Below are 23,782 nucleotides of genomic sequence, written 5' to 3' on the forward strand. Positions count from 1 at the left end.
ACAGCAGACCATATTGTGGGGCAGAAGAACTTGCAGGCTGAATATGCAGGAAACCCCTGGACCCAGGCAAGTGGGACTTGAGCCAGGAAGCCTTTCAGCTAATAGTGCTAAAGTGGTGTTTGACTCACATGGATTTACAGTAATGGCAACTTGCAGGAGTACCAAGGTGGGCTGATTCTTCAGCTGGCACATAGTTTGATGCTGTAGACATAGATGCATTAGTTCAGCCTTGGCTAAAAGGGGATCTTCTTTATGTATTCTTGCTTTGACACCTGGTCGGGAGACCTTTAAACAAAATCAAGCAGGAATCCAATCTAGTCATCCACAAAGTCCCTGGTATGCAGATCTAGTGAAGTTACAAGTCTTCCTTCCTCTGAGTGCTTTCCTGAGTGTGCTCGGGGGCTTCTGATTCAGGGTCCAATTATGGAAGACTCGTCTCCATTTTCTTATGAATTAGCTCTTGAAAGGTCATGCTTGCAAAAAAGAGGTTATTCTTCTTCAATGATTACTATATTTTTGAAGGCTCATAAGATTTCTAAATATTTGGCCTATATTAGAGTTTGGTGTATAATTGAGGCATTTTGCAAGGATTATGCAATTTCTCCCTGCTGTTCTGAAGTTTCTTCTATTCTGGCCTTCCTCCAGAGAGGGCTAGAAATTAATTTAAATTCTCTAAAAGTACAAACTTACAGGGGTTGAATCCGTATGGCAGTCTATCAGGTCGTATCTCGTTTTCTTCAGGGAGTGAAGAGATTGTGGCTTCTCCTTAGGGATTTGGTTCCTCAATGAGACCTCAACCTGGTTCTCAAGGACTCTGTTTCACCTTCTTTCAAGCCTCTCAGATGGGCTTTGCTTAAAGATCTTACCTTGAAGGCAGTATTTCTAGTGTCAATCTGCTCACCCCGTCGTATTTCAAAGTTGCAGGCATTGTCTTGTCAGGATCCATTCCTGATCATAACTCCTGATTCTGGGTTCTTTTGGCTGTTCTATCTTTTTTGCTGAAGGTTGTATCTGTGTTCCATCTAAATCAATCTATTTCTCTCCTGGCTTTTTTGAAGGACGAGAGCCAGGGCAGTAACAGATCATGTAGAAAAGTTGAAGTGGCTTTGAAGGCTCGTATAGCAAGATGAATCAAGGATAACGTTTCTTCCATGTATTTTCTCAAGGACCGACAAGCTTAGTCTTCTTCTTGGGCTGAGGTAGTTGCAGTGTCACCACTGGACATTTGCAAGGCATCTACTTGTCGTCTTTGCATTTGTTTGCAAAGCTTTACAGATTGGATGTGTTCACCAAAGAGGACTTTGTTTATGTGGCTCAGGTTATCAAAATGGCCCTTACTTCCTCCCTCTCCGCTTAGAGGGGCTTTAGAACTTCCCACCTGTATGGACTCAGCTGGACTGGTGTAGCAGGATGACATGGAAGGAGAAATTTTTACCCATTAATTTCTTTTCCATAAGTTCAGTACACTAGTCCAAAAGAATTTGGGCTGTTTATTCAAAATACTGTGATGTATGTATGTGTGTGTATTTTTAGGGCAGGCCTTCTTGTGATTCTTGCAGTTGCTGCCCTTTGCGCTTTACTCTTGTTCAGTTTTTGCTTTTCTTTGTCTGGCTTTACAGATAAGAGGATTTTTTCTTCAAAGTTTGAAGTTGGTTGTTTCCTTAATTCAATTACTTTAGTGTGTTTCAGTGCTTGTCAAAGGGAATGCTTATTTTCCACAGTGCTGCACCACCTCTATGTAGGGGTGATGGTGTCACAGTGGAAATGTGTGTGCTCTGCCTCCATCTGCTAGTATGGGGACATAACCCACCTGAATGGACTTAGCTGGACTGATGTAGCAGGATTTAGGGAAAATAAATTAACAAGTAAAATTTTTCTATTTACTTCTAACTGAGGCTGGTGTAATTCTTGGTTGGAGTATTGCTGCAGCCACAGAGCTCCCACAACTTTGAAGGGAATGATTTTAGCACTTCTGAAATGTTTTTATGCTTGCAGAAAAATATGAAAACTAACCCTCTTGTTGACACTTAGATAATACCTCCAGAAAAATTTTAACAATTTTAAATGCAGTTTTTAGTTGAATTTAAAAGCAGTAACAATGTATAAAAAATATTTTGCTGGTAGGAAAGAAATGATAGTTAAGGACATTTTAGATGGACAAGATATTTCTGTTTCTCTCTAGGACCAGATATTTGTGGATATGGAAGAAAGATTGTTCATGTTATTTTACATTATAAAGGAGTAAACCATTCAATCAAGAAAGAAATCAGGTGTAAGGTAAATTTTGGAAATGAAAAAGTTCTAACATAATGCTCTTTAAAGGGCATATTAATTACCAAATCTAATATAAACTGTATAAGTGAAATAATCTTCAACACTGATGTATATAACATATGTTGAGGACACAGTCTGGATAGCAAAATTAGCCAGATAAATATATCCAGCTAACTTTGGAGGTATATTCATTAGTGCAGTCGCACTGTTGAATACAGCCGGCTATCTTAAAGTTAGCCAGCTAACTTTAGGACAGCTCTTTGGCCTGATCAGACTTATCTGAATAAGTCATCCAGCTAGCTTTAAATATCATTGATAGCTGGTTAATTTAGCCGGCTAACTCAATTCCTCCTAGTTAGGCTCCCGGAATGCCCCTAACTTAGCCATCTAAATTCTAGCCTCTTAACTTATTAGCCAGCTAGAATTTAGCCAGACGAGTGCCAAAATATTAATTTAGCTCCCTAACTTCTGAGTTAGCCAGCTAAATGCTTTTGAATATGGACCTCACTATTTACTAGAGATGTGAATCGGAACCAGAATCGGATCCGATATCAGTTGTTAATCGGAACCAGAATCGGATCCGATATCAGTTCCGATTCACATCTCTACTATTTACTGTGATACTTGTATGTAAAAGCAAGTTTGCTTACCGTAAACTATATTTCTCACAGGACAAGCAGGATGGTTGTCCTCACAAATGGGTGACATCGAGGATGGAGCCCACCACGGAAAACTTCTGTCAAAGTTTAAACAGAACTTTGACTGGCCCCTACTGGGCATGCCCAGCAAGGCACTGACCCTGCAGCCAGCAGGGGTCTCCCTTCAGTCTTCTTTTTTCCGCGCAGCAGTTGCCACGCGGTGAAAGGAGCTCCCTTACCACGTTCCTGACAGGAATTCGGTACTTTTCTTTCCGAAGAAAATTTGCCCCTCAGGGGTCTCCCTTCGACAAATTTTTGTCACCTTCGCGGAAACCGGTAAGTTTTTTGCCTTTTTTCCTCGACTACCGTCGAATTTGGCCCTCGAGGCCTGTTGCCACTTACCGAGCCCGCAACTAAATTTGGCCTTAAGCCATGGCGACGGGGTTCCGTCGATGTCCGGATTGTACCCGGACTATGTCAATCACAGACCCCCATAGGGTTTGTGTTTTGTGTTTGGGTAGTGAGCATGATGTCCTGACTTGCCCCAAATGTGCCCTAATGACACCTAAGGGTCGCAAGGCCAGGATGGAGAAGATGGGGCTCCTCTTCCATGCACCCACCCCAACGCCATCGATAGCATCGACGTCATCGGAACCGGCACCGTCGAAATTGCACCACCATCGTCAACCCTCCGGTGACCGTCCACCATCGATGACTTCTCGGCCGTCGACTCCTGTCCCCTCCCCGGATGGGCGAGGAGACCGGAAGGACAAGCATCGCCATCGACGGCACAAGTCTCGGCCTGTCGAGGATCCACAGTCATCGACCTCTGAACAGGCCGAACCACCGACTAAGAGGCCTCGATCAGACTTGGCACCGTCCACGTCTCGTTCGCAGGCATCGAGGAAACCCTCACCCTCTCGGGGTGTGGGAGCCGTGATCCCACCGGTTACGGTGGTCCCTCCGGCTCTGCCTCAGCCTCCCTCTCCCGTCGAGCCGGGTATTGTTACCCCTGGTCTCCGGGCTGAACTGGACCGGCTGGTCCAGGAGGCCATCGAGAAAGCGATGCAAAGATTCCAACCTCCATTGGCACCGTCTCCGGCACCGATTCCGGCATCGACCCCGGCACCGACTCCGCCACCGAGGAAGGAACCGACCACCGAACCTTTGGTGGCAGCGCTGGCACCGCTACTACAACGTATGGAGGCACTTGTACATGCCCTTCCATCGATGATTCCAGTAGCACCGACAGCGCCATCGTCTCCGACTGGATTTTCATCGGCGGGAGAAACACCGTTCCTGATTCCCCCTTCCGGGGTGGTCCCATCGGTGCCTTCTCGTATATCTCCACCGATTTATCCTTCGGCTCCATCGGTTCCAAGACCGGCACCGACTCCATCGGCAGCACCGAAACCCTCGATGCCGTTCCCAGTACCGATTGTACCACCGGTTCCTCCAAGGTTTCCTTCGATGCCTTTGGATCCTCAACCAGGTCCATCGGGGCTTCAACCCCCAAGTGATCCCTATGATACCTGGGGTGATGATACATCTTCTGACACAGATTTACCATCACCGCCTTCTCCTACAGAGAGTAGAAAAAGATCTCCTCCAGAGGATCTCTCCTTTATTAATTTTGTAAAGGAGATGTCCGAAATTGTACCTTTTCAGCTGCAATCTGAGACCGATGACAGACACCAGATGATGGAACTGCTTCAATTTTTGGACGCTCCAAAAATCATCGCTTCCATCCCCATTCACCAGGTGTTTCTCGATCTCTTAAAGAAAAACTGGGAATCTCCTTCATCTGTATCACCAGTTAACAAGAAGGCTGACTCCACATATCTCGTCCAGTCAGCACCAGGCTTTCAAAAGCCTCAACTGGATCATCGCTCTGTTGTGGTTGAGTCCGCACAAAGAAAGGCCAAGCGTCTAAAGCCACACTCCTCCACTCCGCCTGTCAAGGACAATAAATTCCTGGACAGTGTGGGACGGAAAGTGTACCATGGAGCTATGCTGATTTCTCGCATAGCCTCATATCAACTCTACATGACGCAATATAACAGAGCCATCCTTAAACAGATGCAAGATTTTGCTGACACATTACCTGACCAATACCAGCCACAGCTTCAGGCCCTTCTTAACAAAGGGTTTGAAGCGGGGAAGCACGAGATCAGAACGGCTTATGACATCTTCGATGCCTCCACAAAGGTTTCAGCTACTGCCATCTCCGCCAGACGTTGGGCTTGGTTAAAGTCATCCAACCTTCGCCCAGAGGTCCAGGATCGTTTAGCGGATTTACCCTGCTTAGGGGACAATTTGTTTGGAGAACAAATTCAGCAAATTGTAGCTGAATTAAAAGATCACCACGAGACGTTAAAACAACTTTCTTCTGTTCCGTCTGAGGTTTCCTCCAAACAACCACTTAAGAAGGACTCTAAGAAGTCGTTCTTTCGGCCACGCCGGTACTACCCTCCATCGGCCAGGCCTCGTCCAGCTCGATCCTCTACTAGGCCTCAGCTGCTTCAGCCTAGGAAACAAAGGCCTACTGTAACCCCTCCTCCTGGGCCTGCGGCTGGCCTTTGACTCCCCTGTAGGGAACACATGCCAAACCCCTCTTCCAGACATTCCTGTAGGAGGTCGACTGTACCATTTTCTACAACCTTGGTTGCAGATCACCTCAGATCAGTGGGTGCTAACAATTATCGCACAGGGTTACCACCTCAACTTCATAACTCTTCCGGCAGACTCCCCGCCTCTTCAAGCGTGGAGTCTATCCACCCATTTGGCTCAATTACAACAGGAAGTATCTCTTCTTCTGCAATCAAATGCTATAGAACCCGTTCCTCCCTCTCAACGAGGCAAGGGATTCTATTCCAGATACTTCCTAATACCAAAGAAATCAGGGGGGCTACGTCCCATTTTGGACCTTCGAGCCCTCAACAAATACCTTCAAAAAGAGAAGTTCAAAATGGTAACCCTAGGCGCGCTGCTCCCTCTGCTACAAAGAGGGGATTGGCTGTGCTCTCTCGACCTCAAGGACGCTTATACCCACATTGCGATCACACAATCCCATCGCAAATATCTGCGGTTTCTAGTAGGCCACGACCATTATCAATACCGTGTCCTACCTTTCGGTCTGGCTTCTGCCCCACGAGTCTTTACCAAATGTCTCGTAGTGGTAGCAGCATTCCTAAGGAAGGAAGGTGTCCACGTCTACCCCTACCTGGACGATTGGCTAATCAGGGCCTCCACCCAACAGATAGCTCAATCCTCCCTAAAATTGACAATTCAAACACTCCTTTCCTTAGGGTTTCTTGTCAATTACGAGAAATCTTGCTTAGTCCCGTCTCAAACCTTATCCTTCATTGGGGCAGACTTGGACACCTTACAGGCAAAGGCTTACCTTCCTCTTCAGAGGGTCCACACCCTAATATCCCTGGCTCGCCAGCTCCAGTCTCAGAACACTGCCACGGCTCGCCAGTTCCTCATTCTCCTAGGACACATGGCATCCTCGGTTCAAGTCACTCCCATGACCCGACTAGCCATGAGAGTAACACAATGGACTCTACGACACCAATGGATTCAAGCTTTTCAGCCTCTGTCCTCCATAGTCACAGTCACACAAGCGCTGCGCCTATCCTTAACCTGGTGGACGACTCAGGTCAACCTCCTTCAGGGCTTACCTTTTCTTCCACCGGATCCGCAAGTAATCCTAACCACCGACGCTTCTCACATCGGTTGGGGAGCCCATGTGGACGACTTCCAAACCCAAGGGTTATGGTCCAAAGAGGAAGCCGAACACCAGATCAATTTCCTGGAACTTCGAGCAATCCGCTATGCGCTCCGAACTTTCAAAGATCATCTATTTCATCAGATAATCTTAATCCAGATGGACAACCAAGTGGCCATGTGGTACATAAACAAGCAGGGAGGCACAGGCTCCTTCCTTCTGTGTCAGGAAGCTGCGCAGATCTGGGCGGAAGCCCTCTCCCACTCCATGTACCTCAGGGCCACTTACCTGCCGGGAGTAGACAATGTATTGGCAGACCAGCTGAGCCGTGTCTTCCAACCACACGAGTGGTCACTCGATCCTCTGGTAGCGACCTCTCTGTTTCACAAGTGGGGTTCTCCCCGCATAGACCTCTTTGCGTCCCCTCAGAACCACAAAGTGGACGATTACTGCTCTCTCATTCGGAGCCAGCACTCTCGGCCGAGAGATGCATTCTCCCTCAAGTGGACAACCGGTCTGCTCTATGCATTCCCTCCACTTCCTCTTGTGTCAAAGACTCTCGTGAAGCTACGCCAGGAAGGAGGAACCATGATCCTGATAGCACCTTACTGGCCACGCCAAGTATGGTTTCCAATACTCCAGGATCTCTCCATCCGCAGGCACATTCCTCTGGGAATGGACCCGCATCTGCTCACTCAAAACGACGGATGCCTCCTCCATCCCAACCTCCAAGCCTTGTCCCTGACGGCATGGATGTTGAAAGGTTAGTCCTTCAACCATTTAACCTTTCAGATTCCGTTTCTCGGGTCCTGATAGCTTCACGAAAGCCTTCCACAAGAAAGTCTTACTCATACAAATGGAAAAGGTACACATCATGGTGCACTTCTCAGTCCCTTGATCCCCTTTCCTGTCCAATCTCCAAATTCTTGGACTATTTATGGCATCTCTCTGAATCAGGTCTTAAAACCTCTTCTATCAGAATGCATGTCAGTGCGGTAGCCGCCTTCCATCAGGGTATTGGGGGTAATCCTATTTCAGTACAACCCCTAGTAACACGCTTTCTTAAGGGCTTACTCCATCTCAAGCCACCCTTGCGTCCTCCGGCCCCATCCTGGGACCTTAACCTGGTTCTTATTCGTCTAATGAAACCTCCTTTCGAACCTCTGCACTCCTGTGACTTTAAATATCTCACTTGGAAAGTGTTATTCCTTTTGGCTGTTACTTCAGCTCGCAGGGTTAGTGAATTACAGGCCCTAGTTACCTATCCGCCTTACACTAAGCTCCTGCAGGACCGGGCGGTACTCCGCACTCACCCTAAATTTTTACCTAAGGTAGTTTCGGAGTTTCATATCAATCAATCTATCGTACTACCTATCTTTTTTCCCAGGCCCCACTCCAACTCTGGAGAGCAGACCCTGCATACCCTAGACTGTAAACGGGCTCTAGCTTTTTACCTAGACCGTACAGTTTCTCACAGGAAGAGCACTCAATTATTCGTCTCTTTCCATCCTAACAAGTTAGGACAACCTGTGGGTAAGCAGGCTCTTTCTTCCTGGTTGGCGGACTGCATTTCTTTTTGCTATGAGCAAGCTGGCATTCCTTTTCAAGACCGTGTTAAAGCACACTCTGTGAGGGCCATGGCGACGTCAGTGGCACACCTTCGATCGGTGCCACTTCCTGACATCTGCAAAGCTGCAACCTGGAGTTCTCTCCATACCTTTGCAGCCCACTATTGTTTGGACAAAGCTGGAAGACAGGACTCCATCTTCGGCCAATCTGTCTTGCGTAACCTTTTTCCAACCTGATGTACCAACACCCTTCCACCTGCCCGGTAGGGTGCGGATGCCCTTTCCCAAATTCCACCCCAGTTGTTGTGCCTCTTGCACACCGTTGGGTGCATTTGGTGCAAGTCAGGACATCCTCAGCTCGGTACTCACCCATTTGTGAGGACAACCATCCTGCTTGTCCTGTGAGAAAGCAAATGTTGCTTACCTGATGTAACAGGTGTTCTCACAGGACAGCAGGATGTTAGTCCTCACGAAACCCGCCCGCCTCCCCGCGGTGTTGGGTTCGTTTTATTTTTACTTTCTAGGCACTGCCTGTAGCTTGAAAATCAGACTGAAGGGAGACCCCTGCTGGCTGCAGGGTCAGTGCCTTGCTGGGCATGCCCAGTAGGGGCCAAAGTTCTGTTTAAACTTTGACAGAAGTTTTCCGTGGTGGGCTCCATCCTCGATGTCACCCATTTGTGAGGACTAACATCCTGCTGTCCTGTGAGAACACCTGTTACATCAGGTAAGCAACATTTGCTTTTCCATAGATAGCAGGATGAATTAACCATGCCTCAAGGGTGATGTCTTCAGGCAGCACTAGGCAGAGCTGTGTCTCAAAGTTTTAAAGCTTTTTTCCCAACTGGGCATGTGAGGTAGTTCCCACACAAACTGCTTCTAGAAGGCTCCTCAGTTGCTATCTGAGTAAAAAAGGGCATCGAGATTGCAAGAGAATGTTGTCCAGGGAAAAGGGCAGGAACGCATGGCTAATTCATCCTGCTATCTATGGAAAACTCCATTTACAATAAACAAACTTGCTTTTTTTCTGTTGATAAGCAGGCTGAATTAGCCATGCTTCATGAGGAGTCCCAACCTGAGGGCTGTTAAAAACAAAGTACAGGCTATGCAGTGTTCAGTATGCGTTCATTCAGTACTGACTCAAAAATATCTGTGAAACAAAAATCTTTATTATAACAAGAAAGGCAAGTAATGCAGTTTCTTGGGAGCAGCAGACTTCACTAGCAAAGGGAGGAAGTCCCATTGCTACTCAGTTCTATTTCCATGTAGCCTTTACTTATATGTTACATATCTCTACAGTTTCTTTGTTTTGCACTCGTCATGCCTTGGCTGGTTTCGACATCTCTCTCCAATCACAGGCTGCCAGCTTTCAACTCAGGGTTCTGTAAACGTGCAACTTTCCTCACTTCAGCTCAGGTTAATGTGTATAGGGCAGCTCTCCTGGTTCCAGCTTGTATCATTCTTTATCATGATCAGCATGCAAAGTCCAACAGTTCAGTGTCTTTCAGGTTTGCAGCATAAACAGTTATATACATTCCCCTCTTGAAGGATTCTTGCCTAGTGATCCTTCACAAAAAGTCTCGGCCCGTATCTGGTTGTCTTAGGTTGTCCCCTGCAAAATATTCTAATAATATTCCCAAGAGATCTTACCCGTCATAGCCTAGCATACTGTTCATACCGAGTCTTACATGACATAATGGGGGTCTGCATAAATCTCAATATCATTTTCTAGACAGAGCTGCATAAGTTGAAGTGATCTGTGTTTCCACAGTGTTTGCATACATCACTTTACCAGGTGACACTGATGAAGTTAAACGATGTTGATATTGTGAAATAAATGAACATATACATGGTGTACACAAACAGCCAAGCAAAAAAAGTCCACCTAATCCAATGGCGAAACTTACAAAGCCCTTTAGGCCAGAACCTAAACCTGCAAACCACAAAGTAACCTTGGACCACCAATTAATATCTAAACCACCCTGAAAATCTTCTACCTTCAGTCTCGCCAAGTTTTGGATTTTTTCCATGGCATTCTTCACAATCTCTGAACGATTAACCACTACTTGCAACATTCTGTGCTATTAAGCATAGTATATAACCCACCTTCCTTGGCAAAGTTATAATCTCGTCCTTGTCTATTATATTTGGTAACAATATTAAACTCATCAGTTTGTGACTGAAGAGCTATCATTGCCTTATTCATTTCAAAAGTCATAACATGGAATGATGATTGCAACCTTCGGATTGCCATTCCTAACTCAGCAGCTACTGCAGGAGGCTGAAAAATGGGAATCCAGGCTGTCTAAGATAATCCATCTAATCGGGCTTTAGTAAGAGGGAATGTGGAATTTAGATATGCAAGGGACATTTCAATCGTCTCTCCTTCAGGTATTGCTGACGGAATACTCCTACATACACGATGTTGAAAGTGAGCTGGTGTTTGCAAAGGTATTATCCTAGAGAAATAGTTAAGTCACTAGAACACAGAAATAATAATCTTCAGGTAAAGAAAGATACACCAATTCGTCACATAACCAATAGTGTCCTACATACAAATTAGTAAAATTACTAATAAAAGTTCCATTACCACTATAAGGTCCATATATAAAAGGACTAGCAAGCCCATCTCAGTCTGCATGTTGTGTACAAGGGGTCAAAGTCGAATTGATTTCATTACTGTTCTTAAGAACACTACAAGCTATATAACTAGATTTAAATCGTATGGTCGCAAAGATCTCATTTGCTCTTTTAACGGTATTTACAAGTCTAAGAACACACTGTAAACAACCGTCAGGACCACTGGTATCATTTACATTAGTAAGTACAATAGAGTTGGAACAATTACACTGCTGTTTAAGGTCAGAAATTGGGGGTCTGGGCAGAACTGTACCTTCAGTTACCACCCATGAATTATTAGTTCTAAAATATGTATAATTATATGGAATAGGATTAGACTCTGTATGATTGTTAGTACAGAGGTATCCTCTAGGTGGCAAACTAGCCGACAATGGTGGGAATTTCATTCTCCCTTCATATTGTGACCTTAATTTACCTGCCAAAGGATCCAATGACACATTTGCTTGACCACACGTATTAAATCCTATAATCTGGCATAATCCTACAGGTGAGGCAACAGCTGGCAAATGATTCATAGCATTTAGAAAAGGGGTACAAATAATACAATTTAAAATATTCTCAAGTAAAACTTTGGTCAATTCCTGGACTGTTTGAACCTACATATTATTCATATATGTTGCACCAATACCTCTCACAGGAAAACATTCACACCTTAAAATGCCCCAAACAAAACTACTAATTATCATCCACATCATGATGTTTATATCGGATATCAGATTAATAAATGGATAATTTTTCTCTCTTCTTGTTTTTGTCCAAATAATACTACTGATGTATGTCTCTAATATGAGTCCACACCGCCTCTCCCTTCAAACGTACGGCAGTTGGTGTAATGGCTTCAACTTGAAAAGGACCTAGATACTCCGGGTCTTTCCCACATCTTGTGTGTAAAATGTGTGCGCCAGACTAGATCACCAATCTTGATAGTAGTCTTCCCCATCTCCTTAAATGGGGATTCAGGAACTCTTAAAACAGAAGAAATATATTTCAAAGCAGATAAAACATTTGGAATGGCCATGAGACATCATTCCCTCGCAAAGGGGCATTAACATACATCGCATATTGCGAATCATGTAAATTCCTTCCCTCAAGTAAATCTTGTTTAGCCTCCATGGCAGGAGACTGTGAAACCCCATTGTTTGCAATTATTTTTTTTTTTTTTTTTAAATAATTTTTATTAATAGGAAGATGTTACACAAATCTGAGATAACAATAGCAGATGCAAACAGAAAAAAAAACTGCATACAATACAAGTGTTGCACAAAAATGTATGGTTCAACAACCAATCCTCTGTCAATATACTCCCCAGTTTTCTGTTTTAATACCCTCCATCTACTCCTGACCCTACCACTCCCACCCCAAATACCCAGCTCCAAAGCATCCTCATTAATGATGACATAGACTTAATTGGCATCTCAGAGACATGGTGGAAAGAGGATAACCAATGGGACAGTGCTATACCGGGGTACAAATTATATCGCAATGACAGAGAGGAGCACTCGGGAGGAGGTGTGGCGCTTTATGTCCGGGATGGCATAGAGTCCAACAGGATAAACATCCTGCATGAGACTAAATACAAAATTGAATCTTTATGGGTAGAAATCCCTTGTGTGTCAGGGAAGACTACAGTGATAGGGGTATACTACCGTCCACCTGGTCAAGATGGTGAGATGGACAGTGAAATGCTAAGAGAAATTAGGGAAGCTAACCAAATTGGTAGTGCAGTAATAATGGGAGACTTCAATTACCCCAATATAGACTGGGTAAATGTATCATCGGGTCACACTAGAGAGATAACGTTCCTGGATGGAATAAATGATAGCTTTATGGAGCAATTGGTTCAGGAACCGATGAGAGAGGGAGCAATTTTAGATCTAATTCTCAGTGGAGCACAGGACTTGGTGAGAGAGGTAACGGTGGTGGGGCCGCTTGGCAATAGTGATCATAATATGATTAAATTTGATTTAATGACTGGAAAAGGAACAGTGTGCAAATCCAAGGCTCTCGTGCTAAACTTTCAAAAGGGAAACTTTGATAAAATGAGAAAAATTGTTAGAAAAAAACTGAAAGGAGCAGCTACAAAAGTAAAAAATGTCCAAGAGGCGTGGTCATTGTTAAAAAATACCATTCTAGAAGCACAGTCCAGATGTATTCCACACATTAAGAAAGGTGGAAAGAAGGCAAAACGATTACCGGCATGGTTAAAAGGGGAGGTGAATGAAGCTATTTTAGCCAAAAGATCTTCATTCAAAAATTGGAAGAAGGATCCAACAGAAAAAAATAGGATAAAGCATAAACATTGGCAAGTTAAATGTAAGACACTGATAAGACAGGCTAAGAGAGAATTTGAAAAGAAGTTGGCTGTAGAGGCAAAAGCTCACAGTAAAAACTTTTTAAAATATATCCGAAGCAGAAAGCCTGTGAGGGAGTCAGTTGGACCGTTAGATGATCGATGGGTTAAAGGGGCACTTAGAGAAGATAAGGCCATCGCGGAAAGATTAAATGATTTCTTTGCTTCGGTGTTTACTGAAGAGGATGTTGGGGAGGTACCCGTAATGGAGAAGGTTTTCATGGGTAATGATTCAGATGGACTGAATCAAATCACGGTGAACCTAGAAGATGTGGTAGGCCTGATTGACAAACTGAAGAGTAGTAAATCACCTGGACCAGATGGTATACCCCAGAGTTCTGAAGGAACTAAAAAATGAAATTTCAGACCTATTAGTAAAAATTTGTAACTTATCATTAAAATCATCCATTGTACCTGAAGACTGGAGGATAGCAAATGTAACCCCAATATTTAAAAAGGGCTCCAGGGGCGATCCGGGAAACTACAGACCGGTTAGCCTGACTTCAGTGCCAGGAAAAATAGTGGAAAGTGTTCTAAACATCAAAATCACAGAACATATAGAAAGGCATGGTTTAATGGAACAAAGTCAGCATGGCTTTACCCAGGGCAAGTCTTGTCGCACAAATCTGCTTCACTTTTTTGAAGGAGTTAATAAACATGTGGATAAAGGTGAACCGGTAGATATAGTATACTTGGATTTTCAGAAGGCGTTTGACAAAGTTCCTCATGAGAGGCTTCTAGGAAAAGTAAAAAGTCATGGGATAGGTGGCGATGTCCTTTCGTGGATTGCAAACTGGCTAAAAGACAGGAAACAGAGAGTAGGATTAAATGGGCAATTTTCTCAGTGGAAGGGAGTGGACAGTGGAGTGCCTCAGGGATCTGTATTGGGACCCTTACTGTTCAATATATTTATAAATGATCTGGAAAGAAATACGACGAGTGAGATAATCAAATTTGCAGATGACACAAAATTGTTCAGAGTAGTTAAATCACAAGCAGATTGTGATAAATTGCAGGAAGACCTTGTGAGACTGGAAAATTGGGCATCCATATGGCAGATGAAATTTAATGTGGATAAGTGCAAGGTGATGCATATAGGGAAAAATAACCCATGCTATAATTACACAATGTTGGGTTCCATATTAGGTGCTACAACCCAAGAAAGAGATCTAGGTGTCATAGTGGATAACACATTGAAATCGTCGGTGCAGTGTGCTGCGGCAGTCAAAAAAGCAAACAGAATGTTGGGAATTATTAGAAAAGGAATGATGAATAAAACGGAAAATGTCATAATGCCTCTGTATCGCTCCATGGTGAGACCGCACCTTGAGAAGGTACAGAGAAGGGCTACCAAAATAAGGGGAATGGAACAACTCCCCTATGAGGAAAGACTAAAGAGGCTAGGACTTTTCAGCTTGGAGAAGAGACGACTGAGGGGGGGATATGATAGAGGTGTTTAAAATCATGAAAGGTCTAGAACGGGTAGATGTGAATCGGTTATTTACTCTTTCGGATAGTAGAAAGACTAGGGGGCACTCCATGAAGTTAGCATGGGGCACATTTAAAACTAATCGGAGAAAGTTCTTTTTTACTCAACGCACAATTAAACTCTGGAATTTGTTGCCAGAGGATGTGGTTAGTGCAGTTAGTATAGCTGTGTTTAAAAAAGGATTGGATAAGTTCTTGGAGGAGAAGTCCATTACCTGCTATTAAGTTCACTTAGAGAATAGCCACTGCCATTAGCAATGGTCACCTGTAATAGACTTAGTTTTTGGGTACTTGCCAGGTTCTTATGGCCTGGATTGGCCACTGTTCGAAACAGGATGCTGGGCTTGATGGACCCTTGGTCTGACTCAGTATGGCATTTTCTTATGTTCTTATGTTCTAATACCGCATGCATACCACAGACAGGCTGCGCATCCCCCCCTAACCTAATCCCCCCTCTGAACCTCATTTAAGACCATATGGCCTTGTACCCAGTGTTGTTAAGCTCAGTTTGGAGAGCCAGAGGAAACAGGGCATAACATGCATTCCAACAGACAGTATATATCTTATCCGGTTTTCTCTTGCCAAGGCAAAAATCCATAAATTCCATCTGAAGTAGAGAGGCCATCCTGCCAAACCATGCATCAACTGAAGGCTGTGCCAAGGGGTTAGTCCAGATAGCCAGTACGGTACGGCACGCCATCATAACCGCTAGGCGTTCAAATCTTGCTCTGGAATGCGTACCAGGAACCTGAGAGGACTGTTGGTGTGCCATCAAAAGACGACCCGTATGAGGGAGGACAATACCAGTACTTTTATTAATCACATCAAGGACTGATGTCCAAAAAAGTGCCACGTGCGGACACGCCAACAAACAATGATATAAGTTGCCCTCAACAACGCCACACCGGCTACATAAAGAAGACTCGGTAAGCTTCATATGAAATCGGCGAACATCATCACAGAAAATATTATGAAGAATTTTGAATTGGACCTCATGCAGCCCCTCGTCTGGCAATAACTGGCAAAGAGCCGTAAAGCAGCTCTTCAGGTAGGACGGGGCCAACTGTGAGTCCAACAAGGCAGTCCAACGAGTTGTAAGATGCTGTAATCGGCCTGAGTTGCCCAGGACTGCCCTAATTTTTTCCATCCAGTAATTGTATTATGGAGGCAGGCAGTGTCAAAAACCTTAGTAGCAAATGTCATTTCCACTGTCAGTTCCTCTACAGACAGAGGGATTGAATATAATGACGGGCTTGAAGGTACGCATAAAAGTACTCAGTAGGCAGTTGAAACGTGCGTGTCAGAATAGTGAAATCTTGGAGGACATGGGAATCGGGTTCAAACAAATGAAATATGTATACCACCCCATTGTCAGCCCAAGCCTGGAATACAGCCCGGCTATCCCTCCCCAGCACAAAACTTGCATTGCCTAGAAAAGGTAAAAAAAGGGAGGCTATGCCCCTGAAGCCCCACTGTTGCTGTAACCAGCACCAGGCTCGGATACAAGGTTGTAAAAATATTTGAGGGTATGCCATGGTACTCCGCAGCCCTGGAGCATCTGAATAATGCTTAAAGGGGAGCTAGGTTGAGACATCTTATGTAACATCCCTGAAGCACAATAAGAGTAAGTTTCTGTAATCCATTCACCTACATATCGCAACTGACAAGCCACATTATAGAGTCTAAAATCTAGTAAATTAAGCCCTCCCTGCTCCCGGGGGCACTCCAGGACCGCATAAGCCAACCGAGTCAGTTTTCCCTTCCACAAAAACGTTTGTAAACTAGCACGCAATTGCCGAAGATCCCCAGCTCTCAACCAACAGGGTATCGTGCAGCAGATAGAGAAGCCGTGGCACCATTACCATTTTAATAAGAGCACTTCTACCAAATAGGGAAAGTGGCAATGGGGTCCAGAGCTGCAGCTGCGCCCGAAGCTTAAGGAGACATGGGGCAATATTTAACTCATAAAGCTGTGCCAGCTTTCAGGGTATCAAGACACCCAGATATTTGATCTTGCCAGGGGCCCACTGAAAAGGAAAGGGACCGTCCCAGGATCCAGGCAGGTGAGTATTTAGGGCCAAAGCCTCTAACTTTCCATAATTGATTTTCAGCCCTGCCACCAGTCGAAACTGATCAAAAAGGTGAATAATAGTAGGCACACTAATGCGGGGTCATCCCACAAACAGAAGGATGTCATCCGCAAACAAAGCAGTCTTCAAAGGGTGGCCATCTACACTAATCCCAGTGAATCCAGGGTCTCCTCTTAGCCGAATAGCCAGGGGTTCCAATGCAACACAAATAGCAATGGGGAAAGGGGGCACCCCTGCCGTACTCCGCAGTGTAAAGGAAAAGGGTCGATGGATCCCCCATTAAGCAAAATAGTGGCGCTAGGGTTACAATAAAGAGCCTTCAGCCATTGGAGATAGGCCCCTGAGAAGCCGTAACGTTGCAGAGCCCAGAACATGCATTCCCAGGATAAGGAATCGAATGCCTTTTCCACATCCAGACTCAAAACCAGGGCCACTGGTATCGACTGATAGCTTAATACCGCCAGCAAGCGCCGAACATTGCAGACACCCTGTCGCCCCTTAACAAACCCCGTCTGATCTCTGTGAATAAGGAGGGGCAAAATTCCATTTAGCCGGGCCGCCAGGACAGCTGACAGGATTTTAACGTCTACGTTTAATAAGGAAATGGGTCTATAAGAACCCCGGTCCCGCCCTGAACCGCCCCCTGACCCGGACACGCCCCCTCCCCCGCCCCTTTTACGAATCCCCGGGACTTGCGCGCGCGTCCCAGGGCTGTGTGCGCGCCGGCGGCCTATGCAAAATAGGCGCGCCAGCGCGAGTGCCCTACGCGTGTAAATCCGGCTGGATTTACGCGCGCAGGGCTTTTAAAATCCGGCCCTATGAACTTAGGTGCCTAGTTTTAGGCAGGTGAAGATCCACTTAATCACATTCAGCCTATCTACTTGTTTTATGTTTTATGTGCATAGATTGTTTTATGTGCATAGATCCCAACTCAGCATTTGAAAATTTTCCCCACAGTGTTGACTCATTTTGAAGAGGTGCCTTGAGTCTGCAGTACATGAATGAGTAACTGCATCTCTTGGTCAAAGTGATCACTCAGGTTGGGTGATTCATCGGTTTCTGGTCACTGAGACGCATTACTATACATGATGAATCTGCCCCCAGGATTGTAAAAGGAAGGGATTGAAAAACAGAGTCTTATAATCTGTCATTGCTGACCTCAAATGTATGGTCAACCTTCGCTGGGGTGCATATGATACTGATGCATAAGTTGTACCGACAGCTAAATTTTATTAATGCTAATTAGAATATTAGCATTTTTATTTCTTTTTACAGGATGATAGTTATACTCATTTATATACTCTGATTCTGAGACCCAATCAGACATATGAAATAAAAATTGATAATGTAAAGACTGAATCTGGACACTTAGAGGATGATTTCAATTTCTTGGTACCAAAGAAAATTAAAGATCCCACAGCCGTGAAACCTGAAGACTGGGATGACAGAAAAAAAATTAATGATCCTATGGATATGAAACCTAAGGTTTGTTGGGTTTTTTTGTTTTTAACATTCCTACAAACTTTGTGGGGGGGAGGGTTGGGATTTCTGAAGAAAAATTACTTGGTTAAATATTTTGAATTAACTTTTAAACATGCTGGATAAATTTTGCAGTATGATGAAGGAATTAGACTGTAGAGAGTAAAGCTGTTTTAGGGGCCATAAACTGATTGCAATGTTTATGGGGTCAGAAAGGAATCTTTTTCTCCATCAACAATCAGGGCTGAATTAGCCATGACATGAAGGGTGATGTTATCTGATGGCTGAATGGAACACTTTCTCTGAACTCTGTATATCTTTTGCTCTACTGAGCATGTGCAGGAATTCCTAAAGGAATGCTGCTTCATGAGCCGCTCAGTTATTTTTTGTCTGTACTACAGCCCTTATGTGCACATCGCTCAACATTTTTCTTTAAACCTTCTGGTTTAAGTGTATGTTCTATCTCTGCAGCTCTTCAGCAGATCTTTTCAGTGCTAAACAAAAAAAAGAAAAAGAAGAGAAAGAAGACAGAAGTGCCCAGGCCTATGAAGCCATTGGTCACACTAGCCAGTTGTAGGATAACCCCAGAGCAGGAGGACCCAACAAGGAACAGGAGTGCTGGATCAGGGCTGGTTTGGTACAGAGTCTTCACCTGTACCGGCCACCTCCCCTTCAGATTGAGCCTTTGGGTTATGGTGGCCGGCAGGACTTTACAGTGGTACTCAGTTACCAGGGCAGAACCTAAAGGGCACCCACAAGAGCAGGGCTAACTGCAGAAAGAAAACCAGATAAAACATGTTGCCCTCAAGAGACAGAACAATGTGCACTACAACCAAGTTATGAAGGTCACAATGATGAGGCTAAATGCAGGCAAGAACAAGATAGGAAAACAAATAAGGCAAACAAGCATAAAACAAGGAGGCCACTAAGGAAGCCACACAGAACACAAACAGCAATAGAAAACCAAACAGGAGCAAGAGCTAAAGCTTAAGCAACAAGAGCAAAGAGGGCCACAACTAAAGCAGGGGAGACTCAAGCTGAGGCAAGATATAGTAAGTAAGGCAGGGCTTTTAAGGCATAGCAGGGCTGACTCATGAGTCTTTGTGGCAAGCCTGTGGAGCTCAGACTAAGGCCCCCTGTGGGCAAGAGGGCTACACTGCAGCCAGGTCCTCACATTCTCCCCTCCCTCCCCCCCCCCCCAAAAAAGGTGGATTCTAGACACCCTCTAAGGAGCCTCCTACCTCGGGATCCCACCTGAAAAAGGGATTGGGGGGCATCTGGAACAGAGAAGAATTGGAGCAGATTGCCTGGAATGGAGTCAGAGTCCACTGGAGTAGAGTGCCTAGGTCTTAGTCTACCTAGAGTGGAGTTCCTGGGTCAGGGAGTCCATCTGGAGTGAATTTGGAAGCTGGCTGAGTCAGATCATCTAGAGCTGAGTCAGCGCTTGATTGAAGCAGGTTCAAGACTAGAGTGGAGTTGGTTCCTGACTGGAGTGAATCTTCTGAAGCCAGTCTGGAAACAATTGCTGAATGGAGTGGATCCTTTAGAGCAAGGCTGGAGACAGCTACTGGTTTGAGTGAATCCTCTAAGGCAAGACCAGAGACAGCTGCTGGCTGGAGCGGGTCCTCTGAAGCTGGCAGAGAGACAGCTGCTGCTGCTAATGACTGGACCAGGTTTGGAAGAGTCTAAAGCGGCTGCTCCTAATGATGAAACAATCCAAAGCTGGAACTGGATTCAATGTGGACTGTGGAGCTGCTGATGCTAGAACTGGATGCAAAGCAGGCTGTTTAGCAGCTACTGCTGGAAATAGAGCCAGAGCAAGCTGTGTAGCAGCTTCTGCTGGTAGTGGAGCTGGAGAAAGCTGTGGAGTGGCTGAAACTGGAAGTGGAGCCAGAGCAAGATGTGGAACAGCTAGTGCTGATGTTTCTGCTTCTGGAAGCAGATTCCTATAAATGGATCCTGGAGCAGGCATAGAAGCATGGTCTGACTCCCTTTCAGGATACAGATGCAGATCCTGAAATTTAGATACCGGATTATCAACAGGATCAGGTTCCTGCTTAACAGATATGGGATTACCTGAAGCCAGGATGGGAATCTGAACTGCAGAGGTGTAAGCAGCTAATTGGAACAAAGGCACAGAAGCAGGACTGGAACTAACTGGCTGGAACAAAGGCACAGAAGCCAGACCCGGCCTGGAGTCTAGAACTGGATTTGGTTTAAGAACATAAGAAATTGCCATGCTGGGTCAGACCAAGGGTCCATCAAGCCCAGCATCCTGTTTCCAACAGAGGCCAAACCAGGCCACAAGAACCTGGCAATTACCCAAACACTAAGAAGATCCCATGCCACTGATGCAATTAATAGCAGTGGCTATTCCCTAAGTAAATTTGATTAATATCCGTTAATGGACTTCTCCTCCAAGAACTTATCCAAACCTTTTTTGAACTCAGCTACACTAACTGCACTAACCACATCCTCTGTCAACAAATTCCAGAGCTTTATTGTGCATTGAGTGAAAAAGAATTTTCTCCGATTAGTCTTAAATGTGCTACTTGCTAACTTCATGAAATTTTATTTATTTATTTTATTTAACATATTTCTATATCGGTTTTCATGAAGGGATTCATATCAAACCGGTTTACATGGAATTTAGGGATTAACTAATTAACCAAATCAGAGAGCCGAAGCAAAGTTACAAATAACAAGGAGATTGAACTTGGGGGCTAGAGTAGCCAGGAAGTAGAAAGACAAAATTAACTAGAGGTAAAAATACATATGAAGAGTACTGGGGCTAGTGCGGGCGTCCCTAGATCTATTTTTTTATCCTTCTATTGTTTTATCCTTCTATAAATGCCCCCCAGTCCTTCTATTTTTCGAAAGTGTAAATAACCGATTCACATCTACTCGTTCAAGACCTCTCATGATCTTAATGACCTCTATCATATCCCCCCTCAGCCGTTTCTTCTCCAAGCTGAACAGCCCTAACCTCTTCAGCATTTCCTCATAGGGGAGCTGTTCCATCCCCTTTATCATTTTGGTTGCCCTTCTCTGTACCTTCTCCATTGGAACTATATCTTTTTTGAGATGCTGCGATAAGAAACAAGGGTTCGATTCAATTGGCTCTGGCTTCTTAGAAGCAAGGTCTGATTTGTTTGAAGTTGAAGCTGAAGCACAGATAAGTAACACAACCAACAAACAGAGGTACTCTTATAAAACCATACAGGACAAATCCAAACTCTGGGAACTGGACTAGCTAAGCAGAATTTCAAAGAGTTACGAGCAGAATTGTCTCTAGTCAAATTTATTACAGAGTCCGAAAAAATCCCTCCTACTCACCATGCTGCATATTGCCTCTCCTAGGGTTTTGCTGGCCTCAACTTGCTGTCATGGCCATGCTGGCTGGTTGTAGGATAACCTCTAGAGCAGAAGCAGGCTGGACCCCAGGGTGGATCAGGACAGTCTTGGTACAGAATATTCACCTATACCAGTCACCTCCCCCTCAGATTGAGCTTTTGAGTTATGGTGACCGGCATAACTTTACAGGTAGTGCACACATTTACCAGGGCAAGACCTAAAGAGCACCCACAAGAGCTGGGCTAACTGCAGAAAGAAAAAATGTGCCAAGCCGCACATTTTACTCTCAGAAATTAACACCTGCCAAAGGCAGGTATTAGCAATATAAAGCACCGGGAAAATGTACAGAAAAGCAGATTTAATATCATAGCGATATTAAGTAGGAGCCCCCCCCCCCCAAAAAAAGAAAAAAATCTGCCCATCGATTGGTGGGTTCGAAAACAGACGCTCAATTTTGCCGACGTCTGTTTTCCGAACCTGTGGCTGTCAGCAGGTTCGAAAACCAACGCCGGTAAAATTAAGCATCGATTGTCAGACCCACTGACAGCCGCCGCTTCCGCTAATAAGGAGGCACTAGGGATGCACTAGTGTCCCTAGCACTGCCTTATTAGCGTGGGCCCTAATTTAAATAAAAAATTGCGTGCCCAGGAGAGGTGCATGGGCGCGCATCGGGAGAGCAAGTGCTCACACAGAGCGCCGGCTCTCCCACACCTTTTAATGAATCAGCCTGAAGATAAGGACAAAAACAAACAAAGACATACATACCTAAAGGCCACGATAATGGGTTCAAACACAGGAAACCAAACAAGCAAAAAACAAAGGTAAACAAGAGCAAGAGCTAAAGCTTAAGTAACTAAAGCAAAGGAAACCCATGCTGAGGCAAGGTTTAGTGAGTAAGGCATTCTGAGCAAATTTCATTTTATGTCATCCAGAGAGCCTTACATCCCGTGGTATTGGGTAATCCCTGGTTACAATGTCATAACCCTCAGTTTGACTGGATGACTTTAAAACTTCTGCATTGGGGATCCGTTTGTCAAGAAACCTGTCTACGAGGAATTATGCCAACCGACAGCTACGTCTGCACTGCACTGCTTGAGGGTTTGCCCGCACAGTATAGTCAATTCACAGATGTTTTTTCTAAAAAAGCTGCTGATATCTTGCCTCCGCATCGAGAGTTCGACTGTGCCATTAATTTGGTTCCAGGGGCCTCACCTCCCCGAGGGAAGGTCTACGCATTATCCATCTCAGAGACTCAAGCTATAACTAAATACATTCAAGAAAACCTACAGAAGGGGTTCATTCGACGCTCTACTTTGTCAGCCGAAGCTGGTTTCTTCTTCGTGGGAAAAAAGGATGGGACACTGCGTCCATGTATTGACTTCCGCAGACTCAACGCAATCACCATCAAAGACCGCTATCCATTGCCTCTTATTGCTGAACTTTTTGATCGTTTACAGGGGGTCCAGATATTTTCCAAATTGGATCTCCGAGGAGCCTACAATTTAATCAGAATTCGTGAAGGTGATGAATGGAAAACGGCTTTTAATACTAGAGATGGACATTACTAATATCTCATTATGCCGTTTGGATTAACCAATGCCCCTGCAGTGTTTCAACATTTTATTAATGAAATATTTCGAGACCTACTTTACGTCTGTGTTGTGGTCTATTTGGACGATATTCTTATTTTCTCTGCCAGTTTACAATCACACAGACAACATGTCCTTCAGGTGTTACAACGTCTAAGGGAAAACAGACTGTATGCTAAGCTTGAAAAATGTATCTTTGAAAAGGAATCATTACCCTTCCTGGGTTAAATTATATCTAAGCAAGGGTTTCAAATGGATCCCGCCAAGCTGAAATGCATTAAAGAATGGCCTCAGCCTAATGGATTATGTGCGCTTCAACACTTTCTGGGGTTTGCGAAGAATTATCGCAAAACCCAGAATTTTTCTAAATTAGCTGCCCCTCTGACTGCTCTGACTCGTAAAGGAGCCAACATCAAGGCGTGGCCGGTCGAGGCTGAAGAAGCATTCCAAACACTCAAAAACTCCTTCCTTCGACAACCATGTCTTCGGCATCCCGACCCCAAGCTCCCATTTATTGTTGAAGTAGACGCATCGGCTGAAGGGGTTGGAGCTGTTCTGAGTCAGACTAATACATCAGGAGTTTCC

The 23,782-nt window shown here is 44.7% G+C and overlaps 1 protein-coding gene and 1 long non-coding RNA gene across 9 annotated transcripts in view; one reads left to right on the forward strand and one right to left on the reverse strand.

The window, feature by feature from the left end:
- CALR3 (calreticulin 3) overlaps positions 1-23,782 on the forward strand; it is a 201,719-nt gene that overhangs the window by 70,764 nt on the left and 107,173 nt on the right. For 5 of the 6 annotated variants that reach the window (XM_029614222.1, XM_029614223.1, XM_029614220.1 and 2 more), the window contains exons 4-5: positions 2,183-2,277; positions 18,051-18,260. In XM_029614222.1, the coding sequence (XP_029470082.1) occupies positions 2,183-2,277; positions 18,051-18,260 (305 nt within the window). The remainder of the gene's footprint in view (positions 1-2,182; positions 2,278-18,050; positions 18,261-23,782) is intronic. The other variant, XM_029614224.1, reaches the window with a different exon arrangement.
- The window catches only part of LOC115097989, a 111,389-nt gene that overhangs the window by 21,226 nt on the left and 66,381 nt on the right, over positions 1-23,782 (reverse strand). The window contains exon 3 of one of the 3 annotated variants that reach the window (XR_003858383.1): positions 11,667-11,812. The exons of 1 other annotated variant lie outside the window; for it this stretch is intronic. This is a non-coding gene — a long non-coding RNA (uncharacterized LOC115097989). Of the gene's footprint in view, positions 1-9,395; positions 11,813-23,782 lie in introns of those variants that run through there. One more of the 3 variants, XR_003858382.1, reaches the window with a different exon arrangement.

This window comes from Rhinatrema bivittatum, chromosome 8 (genome assembly GCF_901001135.1).
Source record: "Rhinatrema bivittatum chromosome 8, aRhiBiv1.1, whole genome shotgun sequence".
In the NCBI taxonomy this organism is placed as follows: Eukaryota; Metazoa; Chordata; class Amphibia; order Gymnophiona; family Rhinatrematidae; genus Rhinatrema; species Rhinatrema bivittatum.